General features: G+C 35.9%; 1 protein-coding gene across 5 annotated transcripts in view; it reads right to left on the reverse strand.

The window, feature by feature from the left end:
- Positions 1 to 1308: 1308 nt before the first annotated feature.
- C18H16orf87 (chromosome 18 C16orf87 homolog) overlaps positions 1309 to 18344 on the reverse strand; it is a 29367-nt gene continuing 12331 nt past the window's right edge. The window contains exons 3-5 of one of the 5 annotated variants that reach the window (XM_031003046.2): positions 8896 to 9078; positions 7255 to 7424; positions 2239 to 2343 (exon numbers count right to left, since the gene is read on the reverse strand). In XM_031003046.2, coding sequence (XP_030858906.1) covers positions 7300 to 7424; positions 8896 to 9078 — 308 coding nt within the window. In that variant the 3' untranslated portion in view covers positions 2239 to 2343; positions 7255 to 7299. The other 4 variants (XM_055366730.2, XM_055366729.2, XM_019012858.4 and 1 more) reach the window with 4 other exon arrangements.

Here is an 18344-nt window from a genome sequence, read left to right on the forward strand (position 1 = left end):
TTACAACATGCCTAGACAAATTAAATTTTTTAGCTTTATAACAAGAAAGCTCATAGAGTACAATTTTTTGAAAAATTGGTTAAATAGGTTATGTCACAGAGGAAACCTAATTTGCCTCTCTGCCACGGAAATTTTTAAATAAGCCAATAATTTAACATTATGAGATCTGAAGTAATTACTTTTCTATACGGCAAGCTCCAGCCCAGCCACCAGTACCTCCTTTACCATATCCAATGAATATTTTAACATGACTTTCCTGTAATGGTCTTCAGCTTTAAATGGATAGACTCTGACATTGATAATTCCTTAAAGACGTGCTTATTCCACAAGCTGTTCTTGCTTTTTCTGAGGACATATATATGTATACAAGCATTTTTAGATATTAATCATTTTTAAGCTTTTTTGCTTAAAATCAACAGTTTCCTTACAGTATGTTTCAAAGATAAAATCACATTACATTATTGGGGAAACTACTAGTTAAGACTCTAAAACGCACACAAGGCTGGGTGCAGTGGCTCATGCCTGTAATCCCAGCACTTTGGGAGGCCAAGGCGGGCAGATCACCTAAGGCCAGGAATTTGAGACCAGCCTGGCCAACATGCTGAGACCCCATCTGTACTAAAAAATACAAAAAAAAAAAAAAAAAAAATAGCCAGGCGTGGTGGCGCACGCCTCTAGTCACAGCTACTCGGGAGGCTGAGGCATGAGAATCACTTGAACCCAGGAGGCAGAGGTTGCAGTGAGCTGAGATAGTGCCACTGCACTCCAGCCTGGGCGACCGAGCAAGACTCTGTCTCCTAAATAAATAAATAAAATGCATACAAAATAGTTGCAGTAGTACCTGCAGATAGATACAGGGATTAAAGGAAAAGGAATCCTTAGGAAAACTCTATATCCTATCTAGAGCACCTCTTAAGCTCCCTCTGCTGGTTACCATTTAAATAAAGTAGGAAAAAATGTTGACCTTTTTCCTTTGAGGAGGTGATGGGAGATGCAGGATGAAATCTGAAGTTGATAATGTTACTGCTAAAATTGAAAGGGAGATTCTCTTAAAAGGGGGCTAAATCTAACTGATGACTATCTTCTGTAAGAAGGCTTTAAAAGGATTTCTAAACAGATTGGGGGAAGAGGGACTGAAAATAAGGGGAGTGATTGCCAAGTTTGAATATGTTAATCATTAAATTGATATGCCAAAATGCAAAAGCATTTAATATAAATCAACTATAAATGATTATGACAACACTAGAAAAATTAAGAATTTAAATATATTTCACAAACTTCACCAGAACAAAATCTTTTATCACACTATTTAATCTACTTAGTTTCAATATTAAGGTTTATTTTTTCTTCCAGATTGAAAGTAACAATTTAAATAATTATCAGGATATATAAACAAATATCCATTCAGATAAAACATTACTGCTTAAAAGTGGCTAAGAAATATTTTGCATGTAATAAATATATTTCATGTTTAGGTTAACAGGCACCATCTTGAGAGCAGAAGTTTTTTTTTTTTAACTAATAAATAAATTACATTCAAGAAAACAAGGTGTTTATATCTGAGTATATCATTAAATGTTTTTCTTCATATAGCACCCAAACTTCGAACTGTCTAGAAAGTATCTCCTAAAATATAACTCATACCTTAAGTAATAAAAATAAAGGCCAAGAAAAAAAATCAATTTAAGACAAAATTTACAGTTTATATTCTTAATTCCCCATTCAATAAAATATCGATTGCCAATTTAATAAAAGTAAATGAACTGTATATATGCAATCTGTTAGCACTGAAAATCTGAAATATATATTTTTAAAAATCACTCTTTCTGACAGTATTTAAAATATTGCATCTCTGGTGGCAAACCTGAAAACAATCAAGCATCTTATTACCCTAGTTTTCATACCTACCCCACACCCCATCACTTTTTATCCTTTAACATCCATCCAGCATTTTTGTTGTTTTTTTTTTTTGTTGGCAAATACACTTACTTATATCCCAAACACAAAACACTGACAATACTCCTTGGTAAACAAGGAAATCCCAGAACAGTCCAAGCCTACACAGCTTTGCTCCCAAAGTGTGGCACAGGCTAAACGACAGGCGAGAAAGAAACAATCAATGGCCCTTATTGATGCAGTCAGAATGCTCCTGAGAGTCCATAACTGTTTGAGAATTTGCTGATGTTATCCTGACAGAAGTTTCAGCAGATTTTGCAAACAAGTATCAGAGAATAAGTCTTTGATTGATAATTTTTCTATTTATTTCTGCCAAGGCGACTGAAAACACGAAAGCCTTTTCATCAGACAGGTTAGCATAGATGTCAATTTCCTTTTCCTGTTTCTCTGTTAAAAGAAAAAGGGAAAGTTTAATATAAAGGCAGTAGATGCAGTAAATTTAAATTTTTTAAAGCTTTCAAGTATTTCTTTAAATGACAGTATTATATATAATACTACAATATACATTAAATGTTACTATGCTACTGAACTAAAAAGTTTTTAAAATTATACAAAGGAGTTACTGAAATGAAGATTAAATGAAGACAATATTTATTTCTATACACAGGCACTCTAACAGCTACATCATTTCTCTAAGAATCTCATACATTTCTATCTCCTCACTGTCTCAATCAAAATGAATTTTCTCTGCTAGATGAAATTCACTCTGAGAGATGGTCCGCTTCTGAACATCAGTGGTGACTTTATGAATACATTAACATATTCATCTTCATCTTCTTATACAGGAAATGACATTTATTTTTATTTTTCCCCTCTCGATTACAAATGTAATCCAAGTTCACAGAAAATTTGAAAAAGAAAATAAAAATCACTCGCAATCTCATGAGTCAGCAAAAATCACAATTAATATCTTGGTATATATTCTTCCAAGTTACTTTTTCAGGATCCCCTGATTCTATTTTTGTTTATTTTGTTTTGACAGTCTAATCAAAGTTAAATGCATATAATTTACAATCAAATCATTTTTATAAAACTTGTTAAAAAAAAACCAGAAGTCCTTTGCCCCATGCACATTTCCCACTCTCCAAATGCAACTACTTTTTTTGTGACTTTTTTTTCAGTTGTTCCTTTTTGCTTTTACAAAAACGAATCTCTAAGTAACATTTGTACAAGATGCTACTTCAGGGTTTTAGGCATTACTGATTCACTTTCCACCATGGAAAATAAGGGTTACACTGTTTTGCATCTCTTGCCCCAATAAACACTCTGCCCATCCCTCATCTTCTCACTATAATTAAATCACAACTTTAGTAACATCAGTTTTCAGTGATTACATTATTATGCCTATGGTAAGTGATTTTTCACTTTTCCTTTACATTGTTTTCCCTGAAGTGATTCTCTTTTTACTTGCTTAGTTTTCATTTCTAACTCAACCCAAAGTCTTTCCTAGTTGTATAAATTGTTTTTCAGGATGTTTACACGTATCAGGTATTTTATCATTTTTATCTTCTTGAAGAAATCGCTCCAAGTCTTCCAACCTGCTCCAGTATGAAATGGTTGCTCTCTAGGCCTACTGCAAAATTATCATCTTGTGCTCTTTCATCAGCATCATGCTGGAGACTCTCATCTCTAGAGTTGGGTGGACCCACCTTTGTCTTGAATCCAAAGATCCTTTCTTGGTTTATTTCTTCATTTTGGTAGCAGGTAACTTGTAGGGGCTTCCTGAGAAAGGGAGTATTGGTAGCAAATTTTTTGAGACCCTGAATGTCAGAAAATATCTTTAGTCTACCTTCACATTAATTCATAGTTTGATTGAGTATAGACTTGTAGGTTTCCGCTTAGAACTGTGAAGGCAGTAAACTGTCTTCTGACTACTGGTGCCATTGTTTAGAAAACCAATACCTTTTTTATAGTTATTTTTAAAATCAATGATAAATTTACATATAGTGAAATACACAGATCTTTTATGTGTTCAACTGGAGGAGTTCTGACAAACATATACAAACATGTAACCCATGTCACAATCAACATATAACAAATTTCCTCCAGAAATTCCTCATGCTTCTTTCCAGCCAATCCCTCCCTACACCTACAAGCAACCACTGTTCTGATTTCTATTACCACAGAATCATTCTGTCTGTTCCTAAACTTCATATAAATGGCATCATATATAGTATGTACTCTTTTGTGCCTAGCTTATTTTGCTCAACATGTTTTTGAAATTCATTGATGCTAGTCATATATCAGTAGTTTGTTCTTTGCTGGGCAATATTCCATTGTATTAGTTCCAATATCATTTTGCTTTTCTTTTTTCTGAAAACCTGAAAAATTTTATTTAACCAAAGATATGAGATATGATGACAAACTCTGGTATAATTTCTCTTTTTAACCATCCATTAGACTGGGAATTTGTAGGCCCTTTTAACAAAGAAACTCAATGTCCTTCAGGTTGGAAAAATTTTCTTGAATAAATAATTGTCATTGTTAAAGTCGTTGATGACTTTCTTCTCCTCCATCTTCCATGTTCCTTATCTGAAACTTTAATTATTTACAGATGTCAGACCTCATACTGGTCCTCTAAATTTCTTAAGGTTTCCATTCTGTTTTTTTCATCTCTTTTCAATTGTTATACTTTCTGGAACCTTTCTTCAATTTTATCTTTAAGCCTTTTATTAAAGTTGTTCATTTCTGTGTATCATCTATGTTTTGGGGTTTTTTGGAATATTTTAAAGTTCATTTTCCAACTGGCTTTTTGACCTCTGCAATTTCCTTTTAAATATCATCTTGTTCATTTTACAATTACAATTACTTCTTTTGCTAAAGATATTAATAATAGTTTATAGTTTTTCTTTTCCCTGCAAAATCTTGCTTTTTTCCAAGTTATTTTTTCTCTCCTGTTGATTTGGTCTTAGCCTTTCATACTATAATAGATGCTTTCTTCCAGATATCTGGGTAATTCTTGGCAATATGCTCATATTTAGGAGAGTGACCAAAGAAGCTGATTAGAAACATACACATACGTGGAGCTTGACTGTAGTCATCAGATTAGGACGATCCAATTAGGCCACTTCTCTGTGAATCTCTAATGAGAGTATCTTTATTTGGGGCCTTTTCTCTTGGGTCCTTCGGATTCTCTAGAGAAGATTTGTTCAAACTTTTTTACTTTTTTTACCTGGACGCTAATAAGCCAAACTCAAGAACTCAGCATTTACTATGTCCAATTTTCACCTAGGCTTCCTGATCTTAACATGGTATCCTGGCCGTCAACAGACACCTGGTGTTCCTGAGACCAAAGACTGTATTATTTACCTTTTTCAAAGGATAAACTTGGGGAATAAGAGGGTAAACAGTCCTGGTGGGCTACTCATAAAAAGACTTGCAAACAATCCTCTCATTTTTAGCCTCAATTTCACTTCTACTTCCAGACATAACTGATACATAAATTCCTGACTTTTAGGTAACTGTGTAATAAAAATCAGTTTCTTTCTTAGATTTCCCCAAAGGAGTTTAGAGCTAGATGTGTTTCTTCAATCCACAATCGTCAGCTTGAAGTCTACATTCATTCTTTTTTTCTTTGAGACGGAGTCTCGCTCTGTCTCCAGGCTGGAGCGCAGTGACGCGATCTCAGCTCACTGCAACCTCTGCCTCCTGGGCTCAACTGATTCTCCTGCCTCAGCCTCCCAAGTAGCTGGGACTAGAGGCGCGCACCACCACGCCTGGCTAATTTTTTTTTGTATTTTTAGTAGAGACGGGGTTTCACCATGTTGGCCAGGATGGGCTTGATCTCTTGACCTCGTGATCCACCAGCCTCGGCCTCCCACAGTGCTGGGATTACAGGCGTGAGCCACCACGCCTGACCCATTCATTCTTAAGTTCATTAATATGATGTTCAGAATTGCCTAACATATTTTAATCAGTCAAAATATCACTTCTATATTATAATATCCAGAATACCCTTATATATAAAACAAAGACTTACATTAGACTAACCAAAAATTGTTGTTTAATGATTTGTTTTTATGACTTTATAAAGATATATTATTATGATGATGTCTAACATGCTTTCCTTTTCCATTCTTCTTTCTTATTCTGTTTCAAAATAGAAAAGTCATTTTTTCCCCCTTTGGATCTCTCATCTGACTAAATAGAAAAGTCAATTTTTAAGTTAGGTTTTTTAGACACATTGTCAGGTTTTCCTTAATTCATGGTTAAAATAAAGTTAAAGCTTGCTTCAAAATTTTCAAATGCTCTAAGAGCAAGGAATCAATAAAAACCAACTAAATAGCTATTTAGCACTAAGAAGCATATCCAAGAAATCTATCCTAAAACACAGACATTTCAAAAGTTCATGTTAGATTGGTACAAAAGTAAAACCGCAATTACTTCTGCACCAACCTAATAGTTCTTGTCCACATTATATTTAAGAGTACAATGGTTTACAACAAAGATTGGCAAACTAGGCCAAGTGCAGTGGCTCATGCATGCCTGCAATCCCAGCACTTTGGAAGGCCAAGCTGAAAGGATCCCTTGAGCCCAGGAGTTTGAGACCAGCCTGAGCAACATAGTGAGACCTCATTTATACTAAAAGTAAAAAAAGTAGCCTGGTGTGGTGGCATGCACCTCTAGGCCCAGCTACTAGGAAGGCTGAGGCAGGAGGATCGCTTGAGCCCAGGAGTTTGAGGCTGAAGTAAGCCATGATCACTCCACTGCACTCCAGCCTGGGTAACAGAGTAAGACGCTATCTCAGAAGGAAAAAAAAAAAAATAGCAAGGAAAGAAAAAGAAAGAGATTGGCAAACTATAGTACAAGTACCAAATGTGGCCCACCACCTGCTTTATAAAGTATTAATGGAACACAGGCATGCCCATTCATTTATGCATGATTTATGGCTGCTTTCCAGCTACAATGGCAGAGCTGAGTAGTTGTGACAGAGATAGTATGGCCCACAAAGCCTAAAACATTTACTATCTGGCTCTTTACAGAAAAAGTGTAATGACTTCATGGTCTACATAAGATTCCAGTTTGTGCTACAAAAATTAATTTAAGCAATTTCCTGCAATTTGTATCAAAAACAAAAAAATTAAAAGCATACCTTACTCTAGAAATAGCTTTCTTAAAATTTTTCTGTAATAAACAGAAAATGCCTAAAAAATATTTACAGCTAAACAAATGCTTCTTTTTTCAAGTAATCATGAAATAAAAGCTGAAATCCTGCATATATACAGTTCTACCACAAGTATATAGACTTCATTTCCCCAGCTAAAGACGGTCATTATCTGCTTTCTCATCTTCTCTCACCCACCACCAGAAGCATTCTCTTCTTTCAGCTGCATTCCCTCTACTTCAACTGAAAAGAATGTTGTTTTCTGAGCCAGGCAGTATTTCTCTCTTTTCCTTTTTCTCTGCTGACTTTTCTTTACCTAGTTTCCCTTCTAAAATAGGAGTCCTCGGCATAGGTTTTCTGCACCCTATTGTTAAAGAAACATACAAATTTAACAAATAACTCAAACCCTCTGCAAGAGCATAACAGAAAGAGAAAAGCAGTAAAATTACCCAAGGAATATGGAGTACCTTAGTACAGCCTTCCTAGAATACAGTCAAAACTGATATAAACCTTACTCCTTTAGCCATACAATACTAAGACACCTTTAACTTTGATAAAAGCTAGGAATGGCTATACTGGTGAAGCTGTTTTCTAGCAATAGTAACTTTATTCAAATAAAAGCACATAAAGCAGAGAGAAATAGCAAACTGGTAGAATGGTCTTATTGTCTAAAATAAGTGAAATTTACATTTATACAAAAAGCACTTGAGTAAGACAGAATGTCTGAAAAGCAAAGCATAACTCACAAATAGTGTAAGAAATTAAAAATGCATTTCAGTGAAGATGAAATCATTTTGACAGAGGTTTTTAAAGAACAATAAAGAGCAACTATCCCTTTTTTAAATTAACTACCAGCTTGAAAGTCTCAATTTTAAAAAGGTATTTGTGGACATATAGAGGTTCATTATACTATTTTCTCTACTCTTGCATATGTTGAAATTTTCTGTAAGTTTTGAAAAAGATGCATAAATCAAAGAAAAAGAGAAACTGAAGTTTTAATGTCTAAAAACAAGTTATTGGTAGATATTCGTCAGAAGAAAGAAGAAGACCTGTAAGGAGAAAAAGAAATATACTCTGGACCAAGAAGAATTCATCTACGCAAAAGCTGCCTCAGAGTAGGAAGCACACAAATCTCCCAATGAGCAATTAAAAACTCCACCAACAACACTTTCAATAGTAAAATTTTAAAACTTACAGTATAATAGTTTGAAGTAGTCTTAACAGAACTCAGACATGTCTTTAAAAGACAAAAAAAAAAAAAAAAAAAAAAAAGAGGTCCCAACACTTTGGGAGGCTGAGGAGGGCAGACTGCTTGAGCCCAGAAGTTCAAGACTAGCCTGGGCAACATGGTGAAACCCCCCCTCTACAAAAAATTAGCTAGGCATGATGGTGCACACCTGTAGTCCCAACTACTCAGGAGGCTCAGGGGAGAATCACCGGAGCCCTGGAGGTTGAGGCTGCAGTGAGCCATGACCGCGCCACTGCACTCCAGCCTGGGTGACAGAACAACATGCTGTCTCAAAAAAAAAAAAAAGTACAATCATTTTAACAGGCTTCTTCAGGATGTCATATACAAATTATCTTTGAACTCTATTATCATCAGTTTATAGCAAGGTAAATTTTACCTAACTAAGCCTTTAGGTTTCCAATAAGAATTAAATTCCTGTGATTAAAAAAATAATAAGCATCTACCACAGAGGAAATGCTTTCAAACTAAAATATGAGTTGTGATTTTAAGTCCAGGAGCTCAATGCCTCCACTTTCTTCACTACTACCTAATTAAGATCCCAGATCAATTTAATACTTGAAAAAAAAACTGCTTGATTTGTTCATACCTCTTTCTTCCTCATGTTTTTTGGCAGATGCACTTTTAGGTCTTCCTCTTCCTCGTCTGATATGATCTGAATGGCTGTTACTTCGAGACCTCTTTCTGTTTTCTAAATCTTTATTTACTGTAGAATTTATCTTCTCTCTCCTAACTCTCTCTGTTCGCCTCCTCTTGGCCTCATGCTTGTTTTCTGTATGGACGAATAAAAGTGATATATTTTAGGGCTTAGCAAGAACTGTTTGCCCAAGTTCTCATTGTCTTCCTTTTTCTTTCTAAATAGCATTAGAGTATGCTTCCTGGCATATTTCATAGAACTACAACCATAACATATATGTCTCCCCCACACCCTCATAAGAAAAAAAGAAATTCAATAGAATTCAGATCACAATAACACATGAAGTAGGAGGAATCTTGGAAGAGAAAACAAGTTTCTTCATTTGGCAGCTTAAATTTCAGCCTCTACAAGTTCACACAATTCCATAGCAACCTTTCTGCCTTTTTCTTCCTGTTTCCAAGCTAAAAATAGTGAAATATTAAGAAAGGAAAAAAAATTGCATGCCCTTTTGCCCTCTACCTGAATTAAAGATTAAAATATGTGAAATATGCAAAAGCAAAACTGATCTTAGAGATAACGTATTAAGGTTACAATAAAAATCAAACAGAAAGCATCCATAACAAATATAAAAATCCTAGGCAAGTGAGTAATTTTCACTTTAGCCACAGATAAGGTAATTTCTGATATAAGAGCATGTTGTTCCATAAATGGAACAGCAATAGGGAAACTTTACTAAATATGGTGATTTAATTAGTGCAAGAAGCCACCCCTCCCACTCTAAACAAATCAAAATGTTGGATAAGACAAACAATAAACTTAAAGAAAAAAACAAAACAAAAACAAAAAAGATGATACCTTGCTTTAACACATACCTGCACTCAAAAGCAAGAAAGAGAATTCCTCAAATGCCAAAAATCACAGTGGTAAAGGGGCAAAACAAACAGAAAAATTCATATCCAAAGAACTAAAGGGAACAATGTGAAAGACTATAAAATAAGTATGCTTAATAGACTGCTGTAAAAAAATTAAAAGTAAAATAGTAATATTATCCCCAAACACCATATCCTTGGAGAATTAATCTGAAGTTTCAAATTAGACATATACCAGATAATACAAGAACATTTAATTATCCCAGATTGCAAGAAAGTTATCAAAGACAAGCAGGGTGTTGTTAAGACTTGGGCTGACATGAAGAGGCTCCCACTATTACAGGACAATTTGAACATCAATAAAAATAGTAACTGTAACAGATTGAAATATATCAAGCATATGAGTACATTAACATTAAAAACAAAAACTACTTGGCCACCATACGAAGATACTAAAGAACCAACTCATTACTTTGAAAACTTAAATATAGGGCAAGAACAAAGCATTTCTTCTGCTTTTTCTATTTAAACTGTGCTACTCATGGGGTAACCAAAGGGCAAATGAAGAGGTTTCTCATATTAAAGCTAATAAATGAAGAAGGAATGACAGAATCAGAGTATCAACACTTTTCAACCTGCAATGAACTAAAGGTTCTAAGCACTAAACATCAGCAGGTACTAACATCACTAAAAGAGAGAAGCAGGCCAGGTGCGGTGGCTCACACCCGTAATCCTAGCACTTTGGGTAGCCAAGGCAGGTGGATCACCTGAGGTCAGGAGTTCGAGACCAGCCTGACCAACATGGCAAAACCCCGTCTCTACTAAAAATACAAAATTAGCTGGGTGTGGTGGCACGTGTCTGTAATCCCAGCTACTTGGGAGGCTGAGACAGGAGAATCGTTAGAACCTAGGAGGCAGAGGTTGCGGTGAGCTGAGATAGCACCATTGTATTCCAGCATGAGCAACAAAAATGAACTCCATCTCAAAAAAAAAAAAAAAAAGAGAAGCAGACTTTAAGCACCTCTGGATAGAGGTACACATCACTACCTATTAAGTAGTCTTGTAAAAAAAAAAAATTCCAATCTCTCCAGCCCTTAGATCTAACTTACAACTAATAGGAAAAAGAGGTTATTCAAGGAATATGTTAAGTGACACCATGGGGATACAAACAGCACATACAAATGGACAGGTGATGCCATTTCTTCAACATCTAACTTGCAAGGAGAAAAAGAGAAAATAATAGATAATAAGAGGGTTAAAAAAGATATAATCTAGCCAGGCTCAGTAGCTCATGCCTGTAATCCAAAAGCACTTTAGGCATTTGGGAGACTGAGGCAAGAGTGTTGCTTAAGGCCAGGAGTTTGAGACCAGCCTGAGCCACATAGCAAGACCCTGTCTCAGCCTCGGTGACAAAGCGACACCCTGTTCTTAAACAAATGACAGGGTGTGGTGGCTCACGCCTGTAATCCCAGCACCTTGGGAGGCCAAAGGGGGCGGATCACCTGGGTTCAGGAGTTCAAGACCAGCCTAGCCAACATGATGAAACCCCATCTCTACTAAAAATATACAAATTAGCCAGGCATGGTGGTGTGCGCCTGTAGTCCCAGCTACTCAGGAGGCCAAGACATGAGAACTGCTTGAACCCAGGAGGAAGAGGCTGCAGTGAGCTGAGATCGTGCCACTGCACTCCAGCCTGGGTGACAGAGCGAGACTCTGTCTCAATAAATAAATAAATAAATAAATAAATAAATAAATAAATAAATAAGATAGCACCCATATGCAATTTGTGGACCTTATTTAAAATCTGTTTTTAAAATTCTAAGACAATTTTTGAGAAAAGTGAAAATGTGAACACAATTTGGATATTTATTAATAAGGAATTATTAATTTTTTATGTTATAATGGCATTGTGCTTACATTTTTTAATGTTCATCTTTTGGAAACATAATGAAATATTTATAACTGAAATTATATGGGATTCGCTTCAAAATGATGCAACGGAAGAGGTAGACAGGATTGTGGATGGGGCAGGGTTGGTCATTTTCTACTTTTGCATATGCTTAGAATTTCTCAAAAAAGTAAAGGTTAAAAGAACTAGTGATAGATGAAGCTTTAAATAGTATGCCTATTAAAGTCTAACACTGAATTTGGGTTTGTTCCCCCAGCTACCCAGTCATCTCTGCAAACTTCTTCACAGCCAAACTTCTCAAAAGAGGTACCTGTACTTTCTGCCTTCAGTTTCTCATCTCCCATTCACTCATCAAATCTATTCCAGTATAGTTCCCATCCCAATGAAACTGACTGTCAAAAACAACAAAAACCTGTTACCAAATCTTAATAGACACCTCACTTATCATCTTACACCATCTCTCAAAAATTCAACAAAGATGACTACTACTTTCCTTGAAATTATTTTGCTTGATTCTCAGGCTCCCCCAGTTTCTTCATCTCATCAGTCACTCCTCCTAATCGCCTTTGCTGTGTGCCCTTCCCCTAGGTGCTTTCCCAATCTAACATCAAGGCCCCAGGATTCTGTCCAGAGCCCTCTTCTCTTACTTAGACTTTGCCTAGATCATCTCGTAAACCCACAGCATTAAACACTATTGTTATGATGGCTCCAAAGTTTTCACCTTCTGCTCTGATTTCTTCCCTAAACTCTAGACTGCCTACCTGACAACTTCACTTGAATGTCTCAAAGGCATTTCAAATTGTATCAAAAAATAACTCTTGATTCTCCCTCTCCCAAATCTGTTACTCCTACTACTTTCATCATATTAGTAAACAGCATCACCTGGTTGTACTAGTCAAATAACTTGCAGTCGTTTGTGACTCATCTTGCTTCCTGTACCATCGCAAAGGTCCACAGATACTCCTTGCAAAATATACCCATAATCTCTTCATTTCTCTCCACCTCCACAGGCAACATCCCAGTCAAACCCATTCTCTACGTACCAGCCAATGTTATCTTAAAAAAGAAAACAAAAATCAAACTGCATAGCTTCCCTTCTAAAGCCTTTCATAAGCTTTTTTCCATATTTAAACTAAAAATTCCTTACCAAAGACAAGTCCCCAACAGATCTGGCATTTGCCTCTTTCTCCAGTCTCATGATGCTCATGCTCACCACTTTGTTCACTACACTCCAGACGTGCCTTTCTTTTAATAAAACGAGCTCCTTCCTCCGCTGAGTCTATGTATACGCTAATCCTTCTGCCTAGAGCTCTCTTCCCAAGGCTCTTCATAAGATAAGCCTTTTTTTCCCTTCAGATATCCATATACAGGTCACTTGCTCTGATTCTCCCAGCCCAAGTTACTTCCTGTAATCTACTACAGCTATAATCTGTTATTTATTTACTTATATGCTCAATGCCTCTCCTCCATCAAAATATAGGCTTTATGAAAGTTGGGAATCCTTGGCCTACTTTATTTGCAGAACCCAGAACATTACTTACACAGACTGTTGAATAAATAAAATCGGATAGGACACACATTTACCTCACCACCTTCTCAAAATCCCATTGAATGAGAAGAAACATGGGAAGAGGGGAAGGAGAAAAAGGAAAATATATCTGTGGTGCTGGAAACAAGAAAAAGGTACTATTAATGACCCAAAATTACAGAATTTCAGGAAACTGGCAACCTGATGGTTCTGATAAGAAACAAGAATAAAATAAACTACAATCCAAAAATAGGAGTAAGTGATAGCTGCTATAGAACGGAGAGCTGTTCCTCCCAAAGGAGGATTCTCAAGGATAAGCCCAGGGCAGGACAAAAAGTACAGTAAGGGAGAGCAGGCCACCAAGGTGATCATCAAAATAACTAGAGACTATTGCAGTACAGTTGGGCCTATGTATACAGAGCAACTGACATAAGGAAGCTCTCAGGAACAGAGCAATGTGCAAGAGAACTTCAAACCTCCATAATATAGGAAAAAGCCAGCTCCTCACAGGAATGAAATACTGTAAGAGATTTCACATTCCACCCCAGAATGAAGCCTGCCTTATTTTGGCAATAAGGGAATTCACCAGTGTACTGCCTGCTCACCTCCTGCCACTAAACTCCCAATTATACACTGAAGAGACCTTTTGTCAAAACAGACATTTAAAACAGTGTAGGATATTCATTAAACTTACCTACACTGATAAACCAAGTCCTTCATTTGTATCACACCAACAGTCAATTAAACATTACTAGCTATAAGAAGAAAATAATAGTCAAGAGAAGAGCCAAAATAAAACAGGAAGAACAAAGATAGTTCAACAAACAAGCAAACAAAAAATTAAAACATTCTAATGCATACCTTGAGAGATCTGAAAGGAGATTATCATTAAGAATAAGATTATTTTTGCAGAAACAGAAAAACCCATCCTAAAATTCACATGGAATCCCAAGGATTTCCAAGTAGCCAAAACAATCTTGAAAAAATTCAAAGTTAGAGGTCCCACACTTCTTGATTTCAAAACTTACTACAAAGCTATAATAATCAAAACAGTATGGTACTGACATAAAGACAAATATACAGACCAAAGGAATAAAAATAAACCTCAGACATAAACACACACATACAGTCAAAGGATTTTCAATAAGAGTCTGAGACAATTCAAGGTAAAGTACAGTATCTTCCACAAGTTGTAACAGGAAAACTGGGTATCTACACAAAGTAGCATAATTCACACTAGCCAAAAAATGAAGTTAGACCCTTATCTTACTCCATACACAAAAATTAACTCAAAATGGATCAAATATCTAAATATAACCACTAAAACCATAAAACTGTTTAAAAAATCATGGAAAAGCTTCATGACATTGGATTTTGGCAATAATTTCTTGGATATGATACCAAAAGCGAAAGCAAAAGCAATGAAAGAAAAAAAAAACAGACAAAATGTACTTCATCAAAAGTAAACTTCTGTGTATCAAAGGACACTATCAACAGAATGAAAAGGCAATACATGGAATGGGAGAAAATATATGCAAATTATTATAAGAGATTAATATTCAGAATAATATAAAGAATTTACAAGTCAACGACAACAACAAAAAAATCCCCAATTCAAGAATGGGCAAAAGACTTGAATAGGTATTTCTCCAAAGAAGATATATAAATGGCCACTAAGCACATGCAAAGATGTTCAATATCACATCAATAAGAAAATGCAAATCAAAACCACAGCAAGATACCACTTCATACTCTTCAGATTATTATAAAAAGCAAAGCAAAACAAAACCAAAAAATAAGTGTTGGTGAGGATGTAGAGAAACCGGAACATTTGTACACTGCTGGTAGAAATGTAAAATGGAGGTGCTATGGAAAACAGTAAATTCAGTCCTCAAAAAATTAAAATAGAATCAACATATGATCCAGCAATTCCTCTGGGCATATACCCAAAAGAAATGAAAGCAGAGATCAGGACAAATATTTGTATACCATGCAGCATTATTCACAATAGCAAAAAGGTTAAAGCAACCCAAGTGTCCACTGATGAATACATAAACAAAATATGGCATATACATACAATGGAATATTATTTAACCTTAAAAAGGAAATTGTCATGCATGTTACAACATGAACGAAACCTTGAAGACACTGTGTTAAGTAAAATAAGCCAGACATAAAAGTACAAATATTGTATGATTCCATTTATATGAGATGGCTAGAGCAGTGAAATTCACAGACAGAGAAAGCAGAATGGTGGTTGCCTGGAGTATGGGGGAGAAGGAAGTGGCTGTCATTGTTTAATGGGTACACGGTTTCAGTTTGGAAAAACAAGTTCTGGAATTGGATGGTAGTGATGGTTAAGAATACAATATGAATGCACTTAATGCCACTAAACTATACACTTATAAATGGTAAAAATAGTATATTTTGTTACATTTTCCCACAATAAAAGTATTTTCAAAATTCTATGAAAAAGAATAAATTAGAAAACAAGATACCCTGCTAAAGCTTAGGTGCTAATAAGCTAAATTTGACATGCTTGATGACAAAATTACAGATGTAGAAAGGAAAATCAACAAAATTTCCTGGAATAAAGCAAAAAGACAAAAAGAGAATGTGACAGAAAGTAAAGAAAAATAAAGGAAAGATCCAAGAAACCTAATAGATATCCCTATGACAGAACTGCTGATTATCTACCCATTATTCTTTCTCCCCATCTTCTTTAAGAACAGAATCTTGTTCTGTTAAAGAGGACAATATGCCTAAAATAGGTATACATTCTCAAGACTCTCCCTGCAGGTGAGGTGGCATCTAGCTCTAGCCAATGACAGGTAAGTGAAACTGGGTAAGGTTTCCAGAAAGATTTTTTTCAAGGGAAGAAGCATAGCTGGCATGTCCCTTTGTCTCTCTGCTCTTCCCTCTTCTTCCTTCTTGAAATATGTATAGGATGCTTAGACGTGCAATAAGAACTACCTCAGAACAATGAGGATAAGCCACGTCTTCTTAGGGTGGAAGAAAGAGAAGAGACTAAGTCTTTGATGACGTCATTGAGCCAATATTCTTGTACTGCCTATCTTTATCCTTCTTCCAATACAGTGTCAGTTTCCAAGACAGTGTACAAGGCAATCCTAACATGATCCTATAGGCATGCCAGAATGAAAAGAAAAGGAAATGGAGGGAAAAGCAATAATGGATAGAAACCACCTTGAGTTGAAGACCTGAGCTTTCAGATGGAAAGGACCCACTGAATGCCAAGGAAGAATGAGAACAAAATTAAAGTGTGAATGCAAAACAAAGGCACTCTCCACAATAGAAGATAGGAAATGTACATTAAGTCTTTTCTGGAAAAGTTTTTCCAGAAATAAAACAATTTCTGGGAAATTTGTTCCAAAAGTAAAAACATATGGGTAAAAAAGAACAAAGACATAGTATGTAAGAAAGAGTGGTACCAGGTGCAGTGGCTCACCCCCGTAATTCCAGCACTTTGGGAGGCCGAGGCGGGCAGCTCCACCTGAGGTCAGAAGTTCAAGACCAGCCTTACCAACACAGAGAAACCCTGTCTCTACTAAAAATAAAAAAATTAGCTGGGCATGGTGGCACACACCTGTAATCCCAACTACTAGGGAGGCTGAGGCAGAAGAATCATTTGAACCTGGGAGGTGGAGGTTGCAGTAAGCCGATATCAGGCCACTGCACTCCAGCCTGGGTGACGGAGCAAGACTCTGTCTCAAAAAAATAAAGAAAGAAAGAAAGAGTGGGATTATCCTGGGAGTACAATGGAAAAAAATCCTAGTACAATAGCTGTACGGCAGACCTAAAAACAATCAGTCTTAATTAGAAGTCAAAGAACTCTATGAAAAGTGTTTTAAAGATGAATATAGATATCATAGACTATATGATTAAGAACCTAAAAGTACACGCTCAGAGGTAAAGGTATGCATTTTTTTCATCAAAAAGCAAAAAAAAAAAAAAAAAACCCACAAAAATCAACTATATAAAAGCCATGTTCCATATAGGAATGTACAGCACTTTTATGCAATTAGCATGTAAGGGAAGATGCTTCCTTTTCTTTTTTTCTAATTTTTGCATTTTTAGTAGAGATGGGTTTTTACCATGTTGGCCAGGTTGGTCTTGAACTCCTGACCTCAAGTGATCCATCTGCCTCAGCCTCTCAAAGTGCTGGGATTATAGGCATGAGTCACCGCCCCTGGCCAGCAAGTAAAGAACAATACTTTCTGAATAACAGAACCAAACCTCCACAGTCAAGTAATTCAGAGTTGAGGACCACTTATACTACTGAATTAATACTCAATCACTTTGGATTTATAAAAGGTACAGGTGATAATCATTTCTCCATTTTTTTTCCCTTAACTAAAAGTGAACTTGTCACTTATGAACTTCTTTGCTTATCAGCCTTAGCCTATTAACTTATATTAAAGAATAATTTGAAAACTAAGTTGAGGGTTTTTTTCCCTTTTTTCTTTCTCCCAGTAAAAAAATGAGGAGGTTATTTATTTGACTACGCTTACTCTAAACCTTTTACTCACTGAAAATTTCATAGTTAAAATACTAATAAGCAATTATAATTTCCTACTGTCTCAACTATTTTTTCTTTCCTTTACAAGAAATTCTAAATCTTAAATTTTATTAAATTTTAAATTCTAAATTTTATGAACTAGTGTCCATTTAGAAATTTACTTTTTCTTCTATAGTTTTTATAATTAAAATTTTCTTCTTTTTAAATTTGAGATAGAGTCTCACTCTGTCACTCAGGCTGGAGTGCAGTGGTGAGATCACCGCTCACTGCAACCTCTGCTTCCCAGGCTCAAGCAATCCTCCCACCTCGGCCTCCCAAGTAGCTGAGACAACAGGCACACACCACTGAGGCAGAAAAATAGGGTCTGGAGGCAGGGAACTAAGGCAATCTCACACTTCAGCTATAACAGGAAATATCCTCTTCATAGGGCATAGGCCAAGTAAATGACTTTGTAACTTTACTTCATCCTCTCCATAGGGCATAGGCCAAGTAAATGACTTTGTAACCTTACTTCATCCTCTTTTACATAGGGTGTGCCCCAAATAGAGGGTATTTAAA

Source organism: Gorilla gorilla, chromosome 18, assembly GCF_029281585.2.
Source record: "Gorilla gorilla gorilla isolate KB3781 chromosome 18, NHGRI_mGorGor1-v2.1_pri, whole genome shotgun sequence".
In the NCBI taxonomy this organism is placed as follows: Eukaryota; Metazoa; Chordata; class Mammalia; order Primates; family Hominidae; genus Gorilla; species Gorilla gorilla.